Raw genomic sequence first — 21,363 nt, 5'->3', positions numbered from 1 at the left:
AGGACCCGATGAACCAAAAATGCTGATTGAAATATACTCGGAGTCGAGAGCTGGAGCTGGATTGGGTGGCTCCTGCGGACCAATCAGACTGCTGCATTCAGGATCCTATTTTTCTAGGATTCAGCTCAGTACATAACACTGATGCTGCTGAAAGCAAGTCCAATATGGCCTCTGGTGTCAGCCAGGGTACGAAAGACCACTGGGATCTTGGCCCTGAATAATAATAATAATAATAATAATAATAATTTATTTATACCCCGCCCATCTGGCTGGGTTTACCCAGCCACTCTGGGCGGTTTCCAACAGAAAAATAAAACACAGTGCAGACAGACAGGTATTCTAATTATGTGAAGTATGCTGCCATGGACTGGCTAGATGCAGAGCAGTGGTGGGAGGCACCAGCTGGAGAACCAACAAAGGAACCCCCAGGGGAGGAAGGCTCAGAGCCAGGGGATTGGTGGTGGGATGATGATGCATGGTCAGAGGAAGAAGAAGGCGCAGACTGGGAGGAGGATGTGTCAGAAGCTGAAGAGGCAACAGGGTTTAGTGAGCAGGAAGAGGCTGTGAAAGAGAGCCACATAGCTCAGTCAGTAGAACTTGAGACACTTAATCACAGGATCGTGGGTTCAAGCCCCATGTTGGGTGAAAGATTCCTGCATTGCAGGGACTTGGGCAGGATGACTGCTGTGGTCCTTTCCAACTAGTCTATGATCCTATCATTCTACCCAGGTCATCACTATAAGAATATAAAAAAATGGTACTTTTTCAAGAGATAATACATTTTCATATGTCATTGCTTCACCATTTTATACACAAAGAAAAAAAAATGTTAACTTCATGTTTTGTACTTCTGCTAGTAACGCTAGTCATCTCTAAGCTCACTGTAGACAGGTAAATGAGGATGGCAAAGTAAACATGGACATTATGTTCATTGTAAGCACTGTATCAAATGCATTGGGGGTTTCTTTTGTTCTTTTAATATATATTGATTACATATGGTCTTATGCATATTTGTATTTGATCTGCGTGTTTTATATATAATTGTACTTGGGCACCACTTGGACAATTTTTTTGTAGTAAATGGTTCATAAATTTTATAAATAAATAAATCAGTCAAAGATGCATCTCATGTTATTGGTGTTTCCTTTTTATTATTATTTTAAGAAAATTTGTTTGGGGCAAAACCCAATGGCGGCTGGTCTGTAATGGGAAACAGGTCATTGTCCGACCAAGAAGAATAACAAGCAAAAAGGGGGGGTCTCCAAAGCCACACACAATTTTTTTTCCTGTTTTCCATACATTCATTACCCTCCTATCTGAACTTAGAGACATTTCTGTCGATTAGTAAAGAGGAATTAGCATGCAACCATAGCCCAGAGGTGGTTTTAGTGTGACTGCTTCACTTGCACTGGGTGCCACACCACAGGGAGTGCCACAGCAATGTTGTAGAATGGAGCACAAGAGGTGGGAGAGGCACCAAATTTTAGAGTTCCACAGGGCACAACTGAGAGCCTAAAGTCTACCACTCCTTAGTACATCCATAGCACAACATTAGTAATTCTGCCACAGGATAGACCTAGTAGCCTGGTAAACCTTCTAAATGCCAGATTGCATACTGAGCACAAGCAGAGCTGTTTCCTTGAAGGTTCATCCCCCTCGCAATTCTTAGCAGGTAACCAAAGAAGCAAAAATGAGTATTTCTATTTGGGGAGTTTTTAAAAAAATAAAAATAAAAATAAACATTTGTTTTGTGACCTTGTTAGACAAAGAGAGGAGTGAAGCAAGGAACTGTGCACAAAATGTGGGTACGTTTCTATAAAAGAAATATTTACTGTTACATAGTAAATCATGTTGCATTGATTTTTGTGAAGGGGGGGGGGTTGAAATAGCAACATTCAAATCAATCTTCCAAGGGCCACAAACAAACAACCCTACTGAAGACCTCTGCTCCTCATCAACTCCCACATGAGGGTGAGGGTGAGGGTGTCAACGTTCCATTACATTAACAAAGTCAGCCTCAGAGCAATGCTTCCAAGTCCAATAACACTCATTATAAACATATCTCCACCATAGAACTCAAAAGATGTGTCTGGCTTGGGGCTACAGGGCTGCACTTGACTCCCGAGACCTTAATCTTCTGGGTGTAATTAAAAATGAGATATCAATAAAGCTCATTACTACAGTTTGTTTCTCCATCACCACTGTCAGAACAGAGAGAATGGTGCCTAAAGAGCGCCACTCCATTTCAAAGAGCAGGGAAAGAAGTAGCATGGGATCTTTCTTTTCAGTTGCCAAATGGAAGTCTGAACAACAAAATGTTGAACCAGTCAAGAGTGAATGGATTCATTCTGCTCAGATTCTCTGAAATTCAGGAGCTGCAGATATTCCACAACGTACTTTTTGTCACAATGTATTTGGTGGCCTTGATAGAAAACCTTCTCATCATCACAGTCATCATCTACAGCCACCAGCTTCATACACCCATGTACTTCTTTCTGGCCAACCTGTCATTCCAAGACTTTGGCTCCATATCGGTTACAGTTCCCAAGTCCATTGCAAATTCCTTGATGAAGACCCAAGCTATTTCTTACTCTGGATGTGTCTGTCAAGTTTTCTTCCTAGTTTTCTTCATGATTTCCCACTACCTCCTGCTTGGCATAATGGCATATGATCGCTATGTTGCCATCTGCAATCCACTGCATTATGAGACTGTCATGAACAAGAAAGCTTGCATTCAGATGGCAACCAGTGTCTGGATCAGTGGACTTTTCTATTCAGCAATGCACACTGGAACTACATTCACTGTGGAGTTCTGTTCTAATGTTATCAATCAATTCTTCTGTGAAATCCCACAACTGCTAAAGATCTCTTGCTTTGACTCATATATGAAAGAAGTTTGGGTTCTGACTTTTGGATCTTGTTTAGCCTTCATCTACTTTGCTCTAATAGCTTTTTCTTATGTTCAGATCTTTAGAGCTGTTCTGAGGATCCCATCCAGTCAGGGGAAGCAAAAAGTCTTCTCAACTTGCTTGCCTCATTTTATTGTTATCTCCCTGTTCTTGGTAAGTGGCACCTTTGTTTATTTAAAACCAACCTCCAGGTCCCCATCAGCATTTGACCTCTTGGTTTCTATGTTCTACTGCATGGTGCCACCAGTAATGAACCCGATCATCTACAGCATAAGAAACAGGGAGCTCAAAATGGCATTCTGGAAGCTGCTTGTCAATATTTTCCCCCAATTCTTAGGAAAAAAACATTCTTCCTTTTAGGGAACAGTTTCAGTTGCCTAGATGGCTTGCATAAGTTTTGTCCAGTCCTGCGTTTGTTTACTCAGAAGTGGATATTACTACATTGGATGGGAGTTAGTCCCAGGAAAGTGTGCATTGCATTGTAGCCTTACATTGCATGTTTAGCTTTGTATTTCTGGATTACTTCCCTCTGAGGCATATCATGCTCTGAAATTGTAGTGTTTTCAAAGGCAGATAAGAGAAAATAAGCTTATAAAGATAATATTTTTAAGATAACATAACATTTCTTGACATTGTCCCCTTGTGGGAACAACGAAATTACTTGGTTACCACATCCACTCAGATAAAGCTCAGATAGTCCACATAATCCAAAATTACTACAAAACACTAATTAAAACAATGCAATATGATATAATATAACAAGTAAAATAAGATGACTTCAAAGTCCAGACTTTCCATTTAAGGCCAAAATCGCTCGAGAGAAGAAACTGTTCTTGAGATGGCTCGTTCTTGCCTGCATTATTCTATATCTCCATCCCGATGGCAGGAGCTCGAAGAAACGGTGACCAGGGTGTGTTGGATCTATGCTTTTCTATGGCACCTGGTGGTATAGATTTGTTCTAAGGTGGAGAGCAAGCAGCCAATAATCCTCTCTGCTGTTTTAATAATTCTGCACAGCCCTGCTCTATCCTGAGAAGTACAACTTCCGTACCACACACATAAACCATATAAAAACACACTTCAGCATTCAGGCCTTTGAGCAGGGGTGAGATGTGTTGTGATTGTTTCTAAGGGCTGTCATGCTGCTATTTGATGCTCTATGGTAGAATCACAGAATTGTAGCATCAGAAGGGACCCTTAGAGTCATCTAGTCCAACCCCCTGCAGTGCAGGAAACTCAGCTAAAGCATCTGTGACAGATGACCATCCAACCTATGCTTTAAAACGTCCCTGGAATGAGAGCCTGCAACCTCCCAAGGGAGACTATTCCACTCTCAAACAGTTCTTCTTTTGTTTTGATGTGCTTCTTTTGTTTGTTTTCATATTTTGTGCATTGTGATTTAAAAGCATTTGTTGTACCCCCACTTGCAGATCCTTAGAGGAATTACAAGTTATAAACATGTTAAATAAAAAAAATGCTTTGTTCTTAAGCAAAGATTTGTTCGTAAGCTGCAATGACTACTTAATCAGAAGAACAGATTAGATCATGTTATTAGCAGTAGTGCCATATTGAGTGGTTATTAATTCAATTTTACTTCATGTTAATTATGCTTGTATAGAGTAGCAGTTGCCTTGCCTGTCAAATGAAACTCATTCAATGCAGCCAAGTTCTACTTTTGTGACAGAAACATTTTATTTTGAACTCATCTATCGATAGCAATCAGAATGTTATAAGTAAACCAGTATCATTTCCATTTTGAGATCTTCTTTGCCTGCACTAAAAACAAAAAAGCACCCTCAAATGCTAACTATTCCTCATAGACTTGTTGTTGCCTTGAAGCTGGTTGATTGACTATACCCTTTTGTAAGAGTATTTGCTTTCCAGTGCATTCCCCAAGTCTAGATGTGTTTGGGTGCATGAGACAGTTCCCTGCAGGAAGCGCAAACGGGCACCTTGACCAAGTCAGATTGCCAACCTCTCAGACCTAAACTTTTAGGCACAGGACAAGTGGAAGTGGGGGTAAGTCCTACAGAAGGAAAACAAGTCTTTAAAACAGTCATACGTCTGGTTTCCAGGTCATAGGACTGAGCTGAACAGACTTAGGATCCAGCGTCTCTCCCATCTCTGGTCCTGACCTGCCATCACACCCCATTTTGAGACTTACATGAGTCTTAGCTCAGGCAGCTTCATCTCAGCCAACTGATCCCCAGCTGACCCAGAATAAGCAAAATACATGTGTGTATTTGGCTCAGCTGGGATTAAAGACATAGCAAGGGCTGAGCACAGCTGAGCAGGGAAGCCGTTTACTGATCTAGAGATCTGCTGCATCCTAAGCTACTCATGCCAACAAAACTTGCCAGAGGATTTCCCTTAAGTGTGCCTAAGTAATGCTCATCACTATGTTAAAAACATCAGAACGTTACTAGTGGTGTCCATTTGTTTTGTTTGCTTTTGTTTTTGAGAACAAATCAAAATAGGTGAATTAGTCTTATTTGTTGAATGAAAATGAATAAAATGAGTTTAAAATGAAACCAAATTGATTTTTGTTTCGCACCTGTTTCTGTTTGAATAAAAAATAAATCAGTCTTTTCAAATTATTTACTTGCATTTTTTCTGTCTATTTGCATTAGTCAAACTTAAGAGCTGAAGCAACAAAATTACATACAGTTCTGTTATACATATCTCCCCACCCAGCCTGATTAATTAGGGCTTATGATTCGCATTATTTTGGCTAGTGAACATTATTTCCATTCTTAAAGTTATTTTTTGTTGAGCAGGCTTTCTCATTGTTTCTGGTGAAAATAACTAGATATTTTTCTTATCTTATTTACTTTGTAATTATTTAAACTATTTTAATTATTTAACTTTAAATGAAAAATAAAGCACTCTGGAACAGTCTGTAAGGGTCTCAGGACAGTTGCTGCATGGCATGCGCTACAAGGTCTCCACCTTTTAAAGTCACCTATATAAGTTGCGAAACTTTTGCCCTCTAATCAGAAATTTGGTGGGTGTGTTCCTTTCTAAAGAATGCCTGGAAAAGTCATGCCATTAGAATACAAAACACTGAAGTTACAGACAGCAGACTGGCAATGTGAATGGGATCCTCCTAAATGAGGGCCTTGGTTGCACACAGGCCCCTGAGACACACACACACACACCTGGGTTGTAGGTGGGGGGGCATGCCCCAGGCCTTGTCAGTAGGGCCCCACAATCACGCCAGGCGGTTTGAGCCAATCCAATGCAGGTGGCATAATTGGGGGGGGGGCTTTAAAGGTGGCAGCGCGATGTGGCTGAGGCACTTGCTTCACACTGCCGAACACCCGCTCTCCCGTCCCTATTTGTTGGTGTTGCTGCTTTGGCCTTGCTTCAGATATTGGTTGGTCACCTGTTTTGGAACAGGGGCCGGGTAGGATTTTTTTCCATTTGGTGGATTGGCACTGGCCACCTACTCCCTTAGCAATTGTCACAACTTTGTAAGGTTTGGCGGTTAGGTATTGGCTTAGTGAGATGCAGGGGAGGGGAGGTACGGCCATCACCTGCCCCTCCAGGTACAAAGGTATTCCGGTAAAGGAATCCACGCATCTGGATTTCATCCAGTTGGGGGCTAGGGCCATGCCAGGACCCAGCGAGAACCCTTCAGTTGGTCGCCATCGACGGAGCTCCCTCTTTTGGTGGTTTACCCTTTTAGACTTCCTGCAAGGCTGGCAGGAGTCAGATATACTGTAGTTATTGCCAGTGCCTAAGCCAATACCACTCACTGCTGTAATCAATAAAATTGTGGCCTAAATTTTGCCCAAACACTTAAACAAAAAGTACATGTCAGTGTGAAGTTATTGCTCAGAGCGCAAAAGGGTCGGGGGATAGGATATGAATTGGGCAAATGAAAACAAAATAACTAATTCCAAATAAGTTATTTAAGGCAATGAAAACAAAACAAATTTAAAAATCATACAAGATACAAAAGTGATTATGGAAAGAAGAGGAATGAAAGCATCAGAGGTTGATGTACAAAAGCATTTGAACTAACACTTGCCATGCTGCACATCCTTAGATGGAGGGGGTTTAGACTTCCAATGGGCCTTAGTGCTCTGACTGGTAGCAGAGACATAATATGACTCCATTTGATTCCACAGTCCAAGCCCTCAATATGTCAAAACAATAGTTGTTCTCCTCCTTCTGTCCCAACTCAGTGAAAGGACCTCACAGCAAGAGAAAGACAAGCCTCACCCCATTCGCTAGCCAGAGAAACAGTAGCTTCAAGAAGCTTGCTTCTATGCTACCTGTCAGAAAGAATACTCAGTTCAAATGGCCATTTCCATGTTTTGGGTCAACAGAAGATGAGGGAGATATGTCCTATTCCCACCCATCTGGCAGGGGATTAAGGACTGCTGGCTTGAGTGGGTGTCCAGCCTAGGAAATTATTTCCCACAGTTCAGTTGAATAAATGGCACAGTTAATATATTAATGTAAGATCAATTCAACAGGCTACGTCAGGGGTCCCCAGACTACGGGCCGGGGGCCGGATGCGGCCCAATTGGCCTGCCAATCCGGCCCGCGACGACCCCCGCCGCCCGCCGCCGTCACCCGCTCTTATGGCACGCAGCGCGGCAGCGCTCTTCCGGGTCGGGAAAAAAGCGCCGAAAATCCTTTGTGCGCATGCGTATGGGCCTCTCCCGACCCGGAAGAGGTCATTTCTGGTGCACTTCCGGGTCGGGGGAGGCCCATACGCATGCGCACAACGGATTTTCGGCGCTTTTCCCACCCTGGAAGCGCGCCGCCGCGCCAGTAAGCGCCGTGCGCATGCACACGGGCGTGCACTCCCCCGCTCGTCGGCCCGCACATGCGCGCGCTCCCCCGTCCTCCGGCCCGCCGCGCGATCGGCGCGGTGGGAACCGGCCCAAACGCCGGTAAGTCTGGGGACCCCTGGGCTACGTGATCAGAGAAGCAAATGTGAATGGTTTAACTGAGCTAGGGAAACTCAATAAGACATCACAACACAGGCGGAATTTTGAATCTACATGTCTAAATTTATCTGCAGGTTGCCACTAACAAGGACGATACATTTTAGGAGCTTTCTATGATTCTACTCACAGTGAGATATTTCCTGTTTTCAGAATAGGCCTGAAGAAGGGATTCATAGAAGAGGGTTTAAAACCCAAGAGCTTTGATAAAGCATTTTTAATCTCCTTATTTCTCATGCTGTATATTATTGGATTGAACATGGGTGGTATAATGGTATACATCAAAGTTAAGGCAATGTCCAGAAAAGATTGGGTTTTAGGGGGAGGCCTGAAGTAAGCAAAACATCCTGTGAAACAAAATATGAAGAAGACCACAAGGTGGGGAATGCAAGTGGAGAAGGCCTTTTTCCTTCCCTGAACAGAAGGAATTTTCAGAACTGCCGTGAAGATGTGTACATAAGTGACGACAATGAAGACAAAGCAGCCAGCCACCAGAATTGTACTCGCCACCAAAACTCCAATTTCAATTAGGTATAAATTAGAACATGCAATTTTAAGTAACTGTGGGACCTCACAGAAAAACTGGTTGACAATATTTGAGCAGAATGGAGTTGCAAACGTTGCACTAGTGTGCATGACTGCATAGAGAAGGCCAGCGACCCACACACCAGCAATCATTTGGGTGCAGAATGTCCTATTCATCACCATTTCGTATTGTAATGGATTGCAAATGGCGACATATCGATCATATGCCATGACTGTAAGAAGAGCAATATCAGATGATATTAAGATCACCCTCTCTTTTTCTTTCTGAGATGGTGGAAATATCTGTGTACTCTTGCAGAATGATGCTTTTACTATGTGGTGGGAAATTATTCTTATAATATATATATTCCTTGGAGTATGGTCTCAGAACCCCAACATAAACAATTCTGTTATTGGGAGCTTGGACTCAGGAGCTCAACGCAAAACAATAGTTGCATTTCTTGAGACTTGGTCCCAGGAGTCTAACACAAATATGTAATTGAGGTTCCTAAATAAGATGTTAATTTTCTGGCCCTTTACTTCTGATAATAGCTCTGTGTAGGTAAAGGATGATGATAATAATAATAATAATAATAATAATAATAATAATAATAATAATAATAATAATAATGGTAAAGGGCCCCCTGACCATTAGGTCCAGTGGTGACCAACTCTGGGGTTGTGGCACTCATCTCGCGTTAGTGGCCGAGGGAGCTTCCAGGTCATGTGGCCAGCATGACAAAGCCACTTCTGGTGAACCAGAGCAGCACACAGAAACGGCATTTACCTTCCCGCTGTAGCGGTACCTATTTATGTACAGTACTTGCACTTTGACGTGCTTTCGAACTGCTAGGTTGGCAGGAGCAGGGACCAAGCAACGGGAGCTCACCCCATTGCGGGGATTCGAACTGCCAACCTTCTGATCGGCAAACCCTAGGTTCAGTGGTTTAACCCACAGCGCCACCCGCATCCCAATAATAATAATAATATGCCAACATTATTGCTAAGTTCTTCTCAACCCCTGATTCCAAAGCATTTAATGCATTAAAATGTTTAAAAGCTAAGTGTGATATCATTCAAATAAATGAATAGCACGTGGTTGAGATTAGTGGCCTTTCCTGACAAATCTACTAAAACTAACAGCACACCTAGGCATACCATGTGATCAGACAAACAAAATTGTGACTGGTACATCTAAGCTGGAGGGATGCAAGATGCCCATGTAACAGGATAGATTTTGAATCTGCATATCTAAATTTATCTGGAAGTTGTAACTGGCCACAACATCTCAGTAGTTCCCTATTATTATACAGTGGTACCTCAACTTACGAACAACTCGACAACCGAATTTTTCGACTTATGAATGGGGGTAATGGCCTCACGCTTATGAATATCTCGACATCCGAAAGGAAACTGTGGCGGTTTTAGATAGGGATTTTTCAACTTTTTAGATAGGGTTGCTTCGACTTACGAATTTTTCCATTTCCAATGCATTACTATGGGAAATCATGTTTCCAATGGCATTTTTCGACTTACAATTTTTTCGACCTACGAAGAAGCCTTTGGAACAGATTAAACTCGTAAGTCGAAGCACCACTGTACTGTTACAAAGGTTGTCTGCCACCCCCAATCTCTGGATGAGTGGTAACAATACTCCAAAGGGTTCACGACGGTCACCCAGGGTCTGTGTTCCTTTGCAGAAAATGAGGCACAATGGAGTCTCTAATGTCTTTATGATATTTGGTTTATTTTATACATATATACAACCTTTAGCCTTCAATGGAGTAGCATACAGCAGCAGCAACCCATAACATGCAAGCTTAATCTATGTGCCTGACAAGCTATCCTTGTCTTCTGCAGCCTACCTTGTCAGGCATATTCAAGATGTTGTCCTTTCCCACTTCTTCCTTACAGTTCACCTAAGTTCTGGTCTCATTTTGTAACCCAGGAGAAGGGCTCTCCTTTGACATCCTAAAGTTGATTACCTCAAAGAGTTTAGCATTTCACGCTTATTCACACTTTGCCCTTTGATGCTTTGAACTGCTAAGGAATAATGCCCTCCAGGTGGACACCTCACACAAAAATTACTCTACTACATGACCCAGGAAGTGTGCCCCCTTAACCGGCTTTACATGTTTTTAATACGGAGGGTTACCATTGAGTCCAATACACTTCTTCCTAGTCATAATACACATTTGGACTGGCTATTTTCAGGTTGTAAATCCTATTATTTATTGAACCTAAGCATTTAGTACCACAGATCTAGAACAATAGATTTCACCTTTTCAGAATAAGCCAGAAAGAGATATTAACAGAAGATTGCCTGAAACCCAGCAACTTTGATAAAGCATTTTTAATCTCTGTATTTCTCATACTGTAGATTATTGGATTGAACATGGGTGGAACAAAAGTATACATCAAAGTTAACGCAAAGTCCAGATCAGATGGAGTTTTAGATGGAGGCCTAAGGTAAGCAAAACATCCTGTGAAACAAAATATGGAGAAGACAACAAGGTGGGGTATGCAAGTGGAGAAAGCCTTTTTCCTTCCCTGAACAGAAGGAATTTTCAGGACGACAACGAAGATGTGTACATAAGTGACAACAATGAAGACAAAGCAGCCAGTCACCATGATTACACTCACCACCAACACTCCAATTTCTGTTAGGTATAAGCTTGAGCAGGCAAGTGTAAGTAACTGTGGGATCTCACAGAAAAACTGATTGACAATATTTGAACAGAAAGGGGTTGCAAAAGTTGCACTAGTGTGCATGACTGCATTAAGAAATCCAGTGACCCACACACCAGCAACCATTTGTATACAGGCTGCCCTGTTTATCACCATTTCATATTGGAATGGATTGCAAATGGCAACATAGCGATCATATGCCATGACTGTAAGCAGGGCGGTATCAGATGATAGAAAGAAAACAAATAAGAGGACCTGAGCAACACATCCAGCATAAGAAATGTGTCTTGTATTCATGAGAGAATTGGCTATGGATTTGGGGATAGTGACTGAAACAGCAACTAGGTCCTGTATGGCCAGGTTCATCAGAAAGAAGTACATGGGAGTGTGAAGGCGATGGTCAAAGGCTACTGCAGAGATGATGAGAAGATTCCCAAATACAGTTGCCAGATACAATACCAAGAAGAGGAAGAAGTGTAGAATCTGCATTTCTCGTATTGCTGAGAACTCCTGGAGTATAAATTCAGAGACAGAGGATTCATTACCTATTCTTGCATTCATTACTATAATGCTTGCTGCCTTTGGGGGAAAAAACAGAACAGGAAGATCAACATTGGTTGTTGTTATTGACCTTTATTGGCATAAACATTTAAACATTGGTTTAAATCCTCTTCTGATAAGAAATATTTAATACTTTGGAAAAGCTTTTGTGAGATATAGAAGGCAAGAGACGGACGTGAACAAAAAAATGTAATAATAAATCCTCATCAAAGGAGGATTTAGTTTTTAATTCTTTAAAAATAATACAACAATATTTCAAAATTAAATACTGTTGTTTCAAAACTGGAAGATGGCGCTGCCCTCAATCTCTTGAAAATGAATGATGCCACTCCTGGAGGTGTAACACCAGAGTCCTACCACAATCCTTGCCATACTTTCTTAGGGTTGCCATATTTCAAAAAGTAAAAACCTGGACACCTCCAAAATTGTTCAGCCAAAAAACCACGATTTTTTCAATTGCCTTGTCTAAGATCCAAGACAAAGCACCACCTTTCGGAAATTCCCCTCGGACATCAATTCCGCCTTTGAAATCCTGGTAATGTCCAGGCATATGGCAGCCCTGTATGCAGAGGGCAGATGCGTCTCACTATCATCTACATATTTACAAAACGTAACATATTTACAAAACGTAACATATTTACAAAACGTAATTACTTCAATTTTGATACTTAATTATAATAATATAATAATTATAATTTATTATTTATACCCCGCCCAACTGGCTGGGGTATGTATACACTTAAATATAGGAGGATGATCAGTTGCCCATATTATGCCCATATAATGCAGACTCAAATTCAATTTTTGTGTTAATTTCCAGTGCAATGCCTATCACAACTTGTTTCAGGTTTCAGGTTTACCACACCTATCAGCCCATCACCCATTCCCATCACACACACACACCCTCTGACTATACATAAGGGTCTGGTGACTTCTGTTTTAGTGTATCTGAAGAAGTGTGCATGCACACGAAAGCTCATACCAATGACAAACCTAGTTGGTCTCTAAGGTGCTACTGGAAGGATTTTTAATTTTTTTTGTATCACAACTTGTGTTCAGGATACCGTAACAGCTTGATTCCTAATATCCCTGTTTGATCAGTGAGGTCTTTGACTGAGTAGTGGTTCCACATGACTCAGAAACATAGCTCATACTTCCCAGGAGGCATGTATTCAGTATTCTGAGCCCAATGCTTTGTAACTCCTTCCTAGTTGAGATCACATAGGTTTAAATTGTTTTAATCTTTGTTGTATGTTTTTAACCTTAATGTGGACTGTGCACAGACCTCAGTCTTATGAATGTACAAATGTATAGGCTCTTGGAGAGAAGCTTACAGCTGCTTCACTTCTTCCCAGATCTTTTTGCTATCACAGAATGCTAAACCTAGCAAAGTGCTAAAGCTCTCTCCTCACTCACTAGGAGCTGCAGTGAAGGTTTGTTCTTGGTTGATAGACCATTGCTGGTGAGGAGAGAGACTAACCACTAGTCATGGTTTGGATGATGTGCTCAGTCAAATCCTGATATAGCTTAAGGTGACAGTAAAAAAGACTACGGAGGAGGAAAGCTACTGTAATCTAGGAGGTGGCACATTTGTGCAGTCTCATTAAGTTAAGATTTGATTTAGCTTGTCATGGAAACCAGGTCAATGGGTATTCTATGTGCAGTCTATATAGGTTTCAGGAGAGACCACATAACAAGCAGGATTTCTCATTCTACACAATATACGATAGCAGTATTGTCTGCATTTAAGTCTCCGAAAACTACCCAGGTATCACTAAAGTTATTAAAAAAATAAGCATCTTACTCTTTCCCTTTATAGAAAATAGATTTCCAGGTGCAATTTCTTCATCACTTTGACATGTTCTGTATTCTTCTAGCCACTCATGGACCTTTTTTTCAAATAAATAAATAAATCACCTGCTCATTTTCTTCTGTGAAAGTTAAAATCTTTCTATACCTTTGCAGAATGGAGATTTTACCTTGGGGTGGAAATTTATTACTATTGATATAGTTATGTTCCTGGGAGTTTGGTCTCAAGAGCCTCAAACAAATCACCAATTGTGTTCCTTTGTTGCTTGGACTCAGGAGTCCCACAAAAAGCATCAGTAGTGTTTGTTAAGCCTTGGTCCCAGGAGTCTAACACAAATCCATCAAAGTATGTAAACTTCCACCTTTAAACAAACATTGCTCATGAAAATACTCAAACTAGAATAAACCACCGATATTAATCTTTGCTTACATTGCTGTTTCTAAAGAACATACGATGTGATATTCTTAAAAATGGTAATGTTAATGACCACTCCACAAATGAATGGGGGGCGACTTTTGCATGGACGCACGCAGCCCCCTGCTCCCAGAGGGTGACTCCCTGGTAGTTTGGGGTGGCATCACCTTCCCAGGTAGGATGCCAGGGGTCTCCGCCTACCCAAGCCCAGCGTCCAATCCTGCCTGGGGAGGTGGTGCCAGGGGATGGCCAGGTAAGGGGAGGGACTCTCCGGCTCACACAAGAGAATTTGAATCTTACCTCCAAGCACCAGTCGGTTCCAGAGCTTCTCCCACCCTCCACACCCTTCATTCATGTTCTTTTGCAGGTTAACCTTTTCTCTACAGGTTCACAGGCGCTGCTACGTCAGGGTCGCTCTTGAAGGGTCGGAAAGGAATTTTCCTGCATTGGCAGGTTTCGCCTTTCCCGTAGCAATTCGTCACAACTTTGGCGGTGTCAGGCCTTGGGCGGAATTCTTTGGCAATTTTCCTAGAGGGAGGGGTGTGACGCGGAGACCTCACCCCCTTTGCGGCAACAAGAGCGGGGTATTGGGTGAAGCCTTGACCATGGCAAAAGGCGTCATCACTTCCCCCTTCCAGCGGCGGCGAACAGGTGGCGGGCTCTCGCTGCTTGAACATATGTTCTCCAGCCCCAGCCCCAACCCCTATACATGTAGATAACCCCGAAGCCTTCCAGAACCCTGGCGGGGGACTGGGAGGGATAACGCCCAATGCCTGAGCCAAGGTCTCCCTACATCTGAATCTTAATAAAGTTGTGGCCAATTTTAATCCCATAGCACGTTGTTATGCGTCTTTATCCCACTCAGCGGGTCACCGGGGGGGGGGTTGGGGGACTCCGCCTGTCCATGCAATGCCATATACGGTAAGACTTTCTGGAACCTTCTTGTTTCAACCGGACCTCCTCGGACTAATTTTTGATAACACACATGGTATCCTAGTCCTGAGTTTTCTATGAAACAAGAGCTTATCAGGGGAGCTTCCCTGTGTTCTAACTATGTGGCCCTGTAATTTTGTAATGCCAAATAAGGATCCGTTTTGAGTCCAAGGCCCTTTTTTCCAGCAAATAATTTATAATTTTCATTGCACTTTCTGCCAGGCCACTAGACTGGAACCTTCGGAGACAAGAAGTAACATGGGGAAAAAAAAATCATACTATACTTCTTAAGTACATGTGAAAAGATAGCTCTCAATTGTTTTCCTCAAGTGTAACTATTTCAGGATACTTTTGGTTGAGTTAGCACAATGCTTATTTTGTAGCCTTATTTGCTGATAAGAGTCCTTAGTTGCACCCAGGCAAGGACAAAAGATAGTCAAAATGACACCGGGGTTGAGTTCTTCCAGAGAAAGAATTTTATTTCTTATTAATAAGAGACTCAAGGTGGCTAGTTCCACGACATGAGTAAAGCAACACAAATTGCAAAGCTCTCTTATACCCTTCTTTTGGGCTCTTTCCCCCTCCCTGTAACTGTGCGCACGCAAGGGGTTCACGCACGCAAGGGGGTCACTAGTACATGTTCTGTGCGTAAACATATGCTGGCTTAGGCAATGGTAACATAAACAGGACTATAGGGAACAATGGTGATTTGCGCATCTCTTCCCCCCCCCCCCTTCACATTGTCTATGCATATTGTCAATTACTGTTGAATTCATATCTCTGGGTGTAGACTCTAAACACATGCTGGCTCAACAGCCTTGACTATCTTGCTGCTCTTTGCACCAGACTGCTAGCATCAGACAAGGCAATCATTTGGTCTTGATACCTTAGCTGGGCATCCTGTTTTGTTTACATTACCCTTTGGCACACAGAGAGAGGCAAAGGAAAAAGCATTTTACGCAAGACATCCCAGGGCTACAGCCTATACAGTCAGAATTCATACAATGCAGGCAATGCAAACTATAGGATCCGATCTAGCTCAATAATACAATTTGCAAATCACTCTCTACAATTTCTCCAAGCACATTAAAACATGGCTGGATTCCCTGTGAAAATACTTCAGCTAGAAGAAATCATAGACACTTAGCTTGGCAAATATGTGAAGATATTTACTCACAAAGTTTCAAACCTTACAACAAGCAAGTCTTTATCCATCGGCAGTACAAAAATTAAAGAAGTAAAAGTGTTCTCGAAAATTGTCTCGGAAAGAAAATAGCTTCATTTCCTTGCAAAAAGGAACATGCAATATTTTGGTTAGCAAAGATGTATACAGTAGTACCTTGGTTTACGAACTTAATCCGTTCCGGACGTTTGTTCTTAAACAGAAACCATTCTTAAACTGAGACGTCCTTTCCCTAATGAGGCCTCCCACCGCTGGTGCCCTTCCACCGTTAAGATTCCATTCTTAGACCAAGGTAAAGTTCTCAAACCAGGACACTTGTTTCCTGTTTTGCGGAGTTTCTAAACCAAATTGTTCTTAAACCAAGGTACCATTGTACTGTAAAATCCTTTTTTGGATAGTTTTAGGTCTCTTGATTTCTTTTACAGCTGGGAGCTGTGCTGCAGCTTGAGCCTGTTCCAGGAAACAGCACATAGAGAAAGAAGAGGGAAGGGGCAATAGCAGCTGGGAGCCTGCTAACTTGACTTCAGGGCTCAGATTAACCATTTCATTCACAGAAGTGTGAATCAGTAAATGTATTTCATAGCAAATTTGAGTAAGAATCTCTGACTAGCAAGTAGTCCCATCCCCAGCATGTAAACAAATCTATTCCCAGCTTGGACCCAAATCCTACTGTTGCTTGTTCAATATCCATAGATTCTTAATGTCATCCTGCATGATATATCTGACTTATATGGTAGCCTCTAACCTTCTTATCTATACCCTCATTCACTTGAGGCCAGCATAAAATTTCTCTGGCTCCTTTCTTGAATTTCCCTGTCCCAGTATGCTCTGTATTTTATAAGCATTTGTGCCTTCATTGTTTTGGGTCCTGCAAGAGTGTCTCCTTTAATACAACTTCATTACTTTCCATGAACTCTGCTGTATAATGATTGTATGAACTTTTGTGGTTTAGGTATCAGAGTGATGAAGTTCTAGGGTTTTTACCTTTGCCTAAGGGATTCCTAAAGAAGGGTTCATCCAGAATTTTACTACTCCCATGGCTAGAAACCAAGGATGTGAGTGGTTGTTTTCTTCTTTCTCTGCTCCTTTCCCCAGGAAAACCCACTCTTTGGCTTCAAATAGAAAGAAATTACAATCCACAGAAAAGCTGATTGCCAGATGAAAGCAGTGGGACAAGAGAAAGGGTAGGCATGCACTAAATGAAAAACAGTCCCTCTCTAAATGTATGATTTATAGGCCGTGTGATCAAAGATGCAAAATTATTAATAGTACATTTAAGGTGGAGGAACACAAGATGTCATTGTGACACCTGGCAGATTTTGAGTCTGCATATGAAAATTTATCTAGAAGCTGTAACTGGTTGTGATATCTCCACAGTTCCCTATGCTTAGACCTACCAAGGGAAATGTAACCTTTTCAGAAAAAAAAAACCTGGAAAAGATATTCATAGAAGGGTGCTTCACACCCAAGAGCTTTGATACAGCATTTTTAATCTCTTTATTTCTTATGCTGTAAATTATTGGGTTGAACATGGGTGGTACAATGGTATACATCACAGTTATTGCAAAGTCCCCATTAGATGGAGTTTTTGAGGGAGGCCTAAGGTAAGCAAAACATCCTGTAACACAAAATAGGGAGAAGACAACAAGGTGAGGTATGCAAGTAGAGAAAGCCTTTTTCCTTCCCTGAAGAGAAGGAACTTTCAGAACCACAGTAAAGATGTGTACATAAGTGACAATGATGAAGACAAAACAACCAAACACAAATGTTATGCTCACCAGCAAGACTCCAATTTCTGTAAGGTATAAATTAGAGCAGGAAAGTTTAAGTAACTGTGGGATCTCACAGAAAAACTGATTGACAGTGTTTGAGCAGAAAGGGGTTGCAAAAGTTGCACTAGTGTGCATGACTGCATTGAAAATTCCAGCAACCCACACACCAGCAACCATTTGTTTGCAGGCTGCCCTGTTCATCACCATTTCATATTGTAAGGGATTGCAGATGGCAGCATAGCGATCATATGCCATGATTGTAAGAAGGGCAATATCACATGATAAGAAAAAGAAAAAGAAAAAAACTTGAGCAACGCATCCAGCATAAGATATGTGTCTGGTATTCATGAAAGAATTGGCCATGGATTTGGGGATGGTGACTGAAACAGCCCCTATGTCCTGTATGGCCAAGTTCATCAGAAAGAAGTACATGGGAGTGTGAAGGTGGTGGTCAAAGGCTACAGCAGAGATGATGAGAAGATTCCCAAATACAATTGCCAGGTACAATACCAGGAAGAGAGAGAAGTGTAGAATCTGCAGTTCCCGTACAGGTGAAAACTCCAGGAGTAGAAATTCAGAGACAGAGGATTCATTGCCAATCGTTGCATTCATCACTAGAAGAAAAGCATAGGTTTAAGTCCTCTACTGATAAACATTTTTTGTTATCCAATACTGCTTTGGATGTGGTTTTTGTGGGATATAGATTCCAAAGAAAGAAGATAATAATTAAGAGGATGATTAAAGAAATAGATGTTGAAACCAGTTTGGATGGATCTTTATCCTTTAAGCTTGGAAAATAAAAAAAATTAAGACAGCAACAATACTGTTTCTGGCTCTGTCGTAGCTACGGAAAAGGAGCACAATAGCAAAATCATGGAGAAGTTTCTGGATTCCGAAGAGGAAAATATTCTTTGGGACTTAATCTTGGGAAAAATCTCGGAAATGTAAGAGGAGATGTGCTTGAAGGATGGGATGCCCACCCCTAACAGGAAAATATCGATTTTAGAGGAGAAGACTGCTGAACCATCAGAAACGAACAGTGAATCTGTAATTTTGAACCTTGGAAAATATGGCGATCATGAAGAAAAGGAAGAAGAAGAAGAACAAGAGAGAGAGAGAGAGACCACTGTTCCACTGGTGGGAGGGGGGGAACAGGAGTTGTTTTCGATTCAAAAGTCCCCAAAAAAAGGGAAAATTAGAAAGGTTGTCACCCCAGTGAGAGAGGGGGGGAAGGATGTACGTGGGGGACAGAAGGAAAGGGAGAAAGAAGATAAGGAGATGGGAAAGCGGCAGGGGGTGAGGACAGAGCAAGGATTGGAGCATAGCTGCCAAGTTATCCCTTTTTTACAGGGATTTTTCCTTATGCTGAATAGGCTTCCTCGCGAGAAAATTGAAAACTTGGCAGCTATTGATTGGAGTGGGACAGAGTGGGAGTGGGGTGAAGGTAGAATATTGTTTAAATGATCATGGAGTGGATAAAGACGGTCTGAACCTGGAAAGTTTTAAGGAGCTAGCTGAAATCTCTGGAGACCCAATTCCAAGGGAAGGGGGGTTGAATTAGGCTAAAAATGGGATTATAGAAGAAGATATATAGAAAAGGATTTATGGATATTTTTGGGTAGCGAATAATGGCTTTGAATTGTATAAAAGTTAAGAGAATGATGTAATATAGGAATGGGAATTAAAAGATGACAAATGCTTATGATTAGTAAGGATAAATGTTTAAGATTAGGATTAAGTGATAAATTGCGATGTAAAATTAAGATATATGAATACTGCAAATTTAGTTATCAAGATGAACTCAAGAAGGGGGATGTGGGGAAGTCCATAATGTTAAGAATTAGAATTGGATAATGGAGATCATTTTTTTTCTTTTTGTTATGTTTTCTTTTCTTTATTTTGTTATAAAATCAATAAAAATTATAAATAAGAAAGAAGAAGATAACAACATAGTGTAATAATAAATCTTCATCTGAAGGAAAACTTAGCTTTCAGCTCCATGTTGATAATGCACCATTATCCTAAAATAAACTACTGCTAAGTAGTCCTTTTTCTTCTGGTAATTATAGGGGCAGAACTACCCTAATTGTATAGAAATTTATTCATGTATGTGACTATAGCAGCAAGAAATTTGCCTTAGCTTGTCATGGAAACCATGTCACTGGTTTTTCTATGCGCAGTCTATGTCACATTTCAGGAGAAACTTAAAACAAGCATGATTTCCCATTCTGCACAATATACTATGGTAACATTGTTTGCATTTTGCTCTCTGAAAGCTATCCAGGTATAACCAATGTTATAAAAATATAAATATCTTACTTTTTTCTTAATAAAAAATAGATTTCAAAATGCGATTTCTTCATCACTTTAAGATGTTCTGTATTCTTCTAGCCACTCATGGATCTTTTTTTCTTTTTAAAGAAAAATCTCTCCCTCTTTTTCTTCTGAGACAGTGAAAATGTTTTTATATACTTGCAGAATGATGATTTTACTATGCGGTGAAAAATTAGTACTATTATTATATTTATGTTCTTGGGAGTTTGGTCTCAAGAGCCCCAAACAAATTAACAATTGTTTTCCTGGATTCTTCGACTCAGGAGTCCCATACAAAACAACCATAGCATTTTCTTTTTTAAAAAAAAATGCCCCATGGGTCTAACACAAATATTGAAGATATGTATTTACATATCTTCCTGTTTCAAACCATCCTGTTTCAAAACAGCTCATTATATAATATTCAAAATACTTGTGTGAGATATGACCAGCTCAGTATCTCTCTCTCCTTCTGTGTTCCTCCTACTTCTGCTATTATGCCCTCCCTTTTATGATATCTGAAATGCCATATTTTTCGCTCCATAAGATGCACCTGCCCATAAGACGCACCTAATTTTTTAGAGGAGGAAAACAAGGGGGGGGATTCTTTTCTAGCGAGAGCCACGCAGAGTGTGCAAGCGGCTCTCCCTTTGCTTGCTTTACAGTGAGCTGGGAGGAGGGGCAGAGGGGCTCCCGTCTGTCCCTCCTCTCGCCTCGCTGTAAAGCAAGCAGACCTCGAGGACAGTCACAGGAAGGAAGGAAGGAAGGAAGGAAGGAAGGAAGGAAGGAAGGAAGGAAGGAAGGAAGGGGTGAGAGAGGGGGGGAAGGGTACCTACCAAGCCTGCTCTTGCGAGAAGCGGCGGTGGGATCAGCGCCCCAAAGGAGCTGATCCCGCCGCCGGCTCTCACAGGGGCAACTTGCGAGTGGCGGCGGCAGGATCAGCGCCCCGAAAGGAGCCCTATTGGGACTCTGATCCCACCGCCGGCTCTCGCAGGGGCAACCACGGCTAACCCCTGCTCTTGCAAGTGGCGGCGGCTACCATGCCTGCTCTTGCGAGTGGGCCTACGCACCTTTTTAGGTGGGAAAAGTTTGTCTTATGGAGTGAAAAATACGGTAGATGCATTCTCTTGCATTTGAATACTTGACAATCTGAGGTCTGTATTTGATATGATCTGGGAGTTACTGTTTGTTAAGAGCTCTACGTGTCCATATGATACCATCATGCCTTTTGACCGTCACCTTTGCTTGTGGTGGGATTTGTGCTCATAACCCTGTGCCATCACACATTTTTGTC

The 21,363-nt window shown here is 41.6% G+C and overlaps 3 protein-coding genes across 3 annotated transcripts; 1 reads left to right on the top strand and 2 right to left on the bottom strand.

Moving 5' to 3' along the window:
- The first annotated feature begins 2,315 nt into the window (after nucleotides 1-2,315).
- LOC118078470 (olfactory receptor 14A16-like) lies at nucleotides 2,316-3,269 on the top strand. Its single transcript, XM_035102348.3, has one exon. It carries the CDS (start codon nucleotides 2,316-2,318, stop codon nucleotides 3,267-3,269), a length of 954 nt encoding a protein of 317 aa, XP_034958239.3.
- Nucleotides 3,270-10,672: 7,403 nt separating this feature from the next.
- On the bottom strand, nucleotides 10,673-11,650 carry LOC118079104 (olfactory receptor 14A16-like). Its single transcript, XM_035103138.3, has one exon. It carries the CDS (start codon nucleotides 11,642-11,644, stop codon nucleotides 10,673-10,675), a length of 972 nt encoding a protein of 323 aa, XP_034959029.3. The 5' UTR covers nucleotides 11,645-11,650.
- A 5,677-nt stretch (nucleotides 11,651-17,327) lies between these two features.
- LOC118078467 (olfactory receptor 14A16-like) lies at nucleotides 17,328-18,368 on the bottom strand. Its single transcript, XM_035102345.3, has one exon. The coding sequence runs from the start codon at nucleotides 18,366-18,368 to the stop codon at nucleotides 17,328-17,330; it is 1,041 nt and encodes a 346-aa protein (XP_034958236.3).
- Nucleotides 18,369-21,363: the final 2,995 nt, after the last annotated feature.

This window comes from Zootoca vivipara, chromosome 12, assembly GCF_965207765.1.
Source record: "Zootoca vivipara chromosome 12, rZooViv2.hap1.1, whole genome shotgun sequence".
Classification (NCBI taxonomy): Eukaryota; Metazoa; Chordata; class Lepidosauria; order Squamata; family Lacertidae; genus Zootoca; species Zootoca vivipara.
Note: the sequence above shows the minus strand (reverse complement) of the source record. Positions and strands in the feature narration are given on the sequence as shown.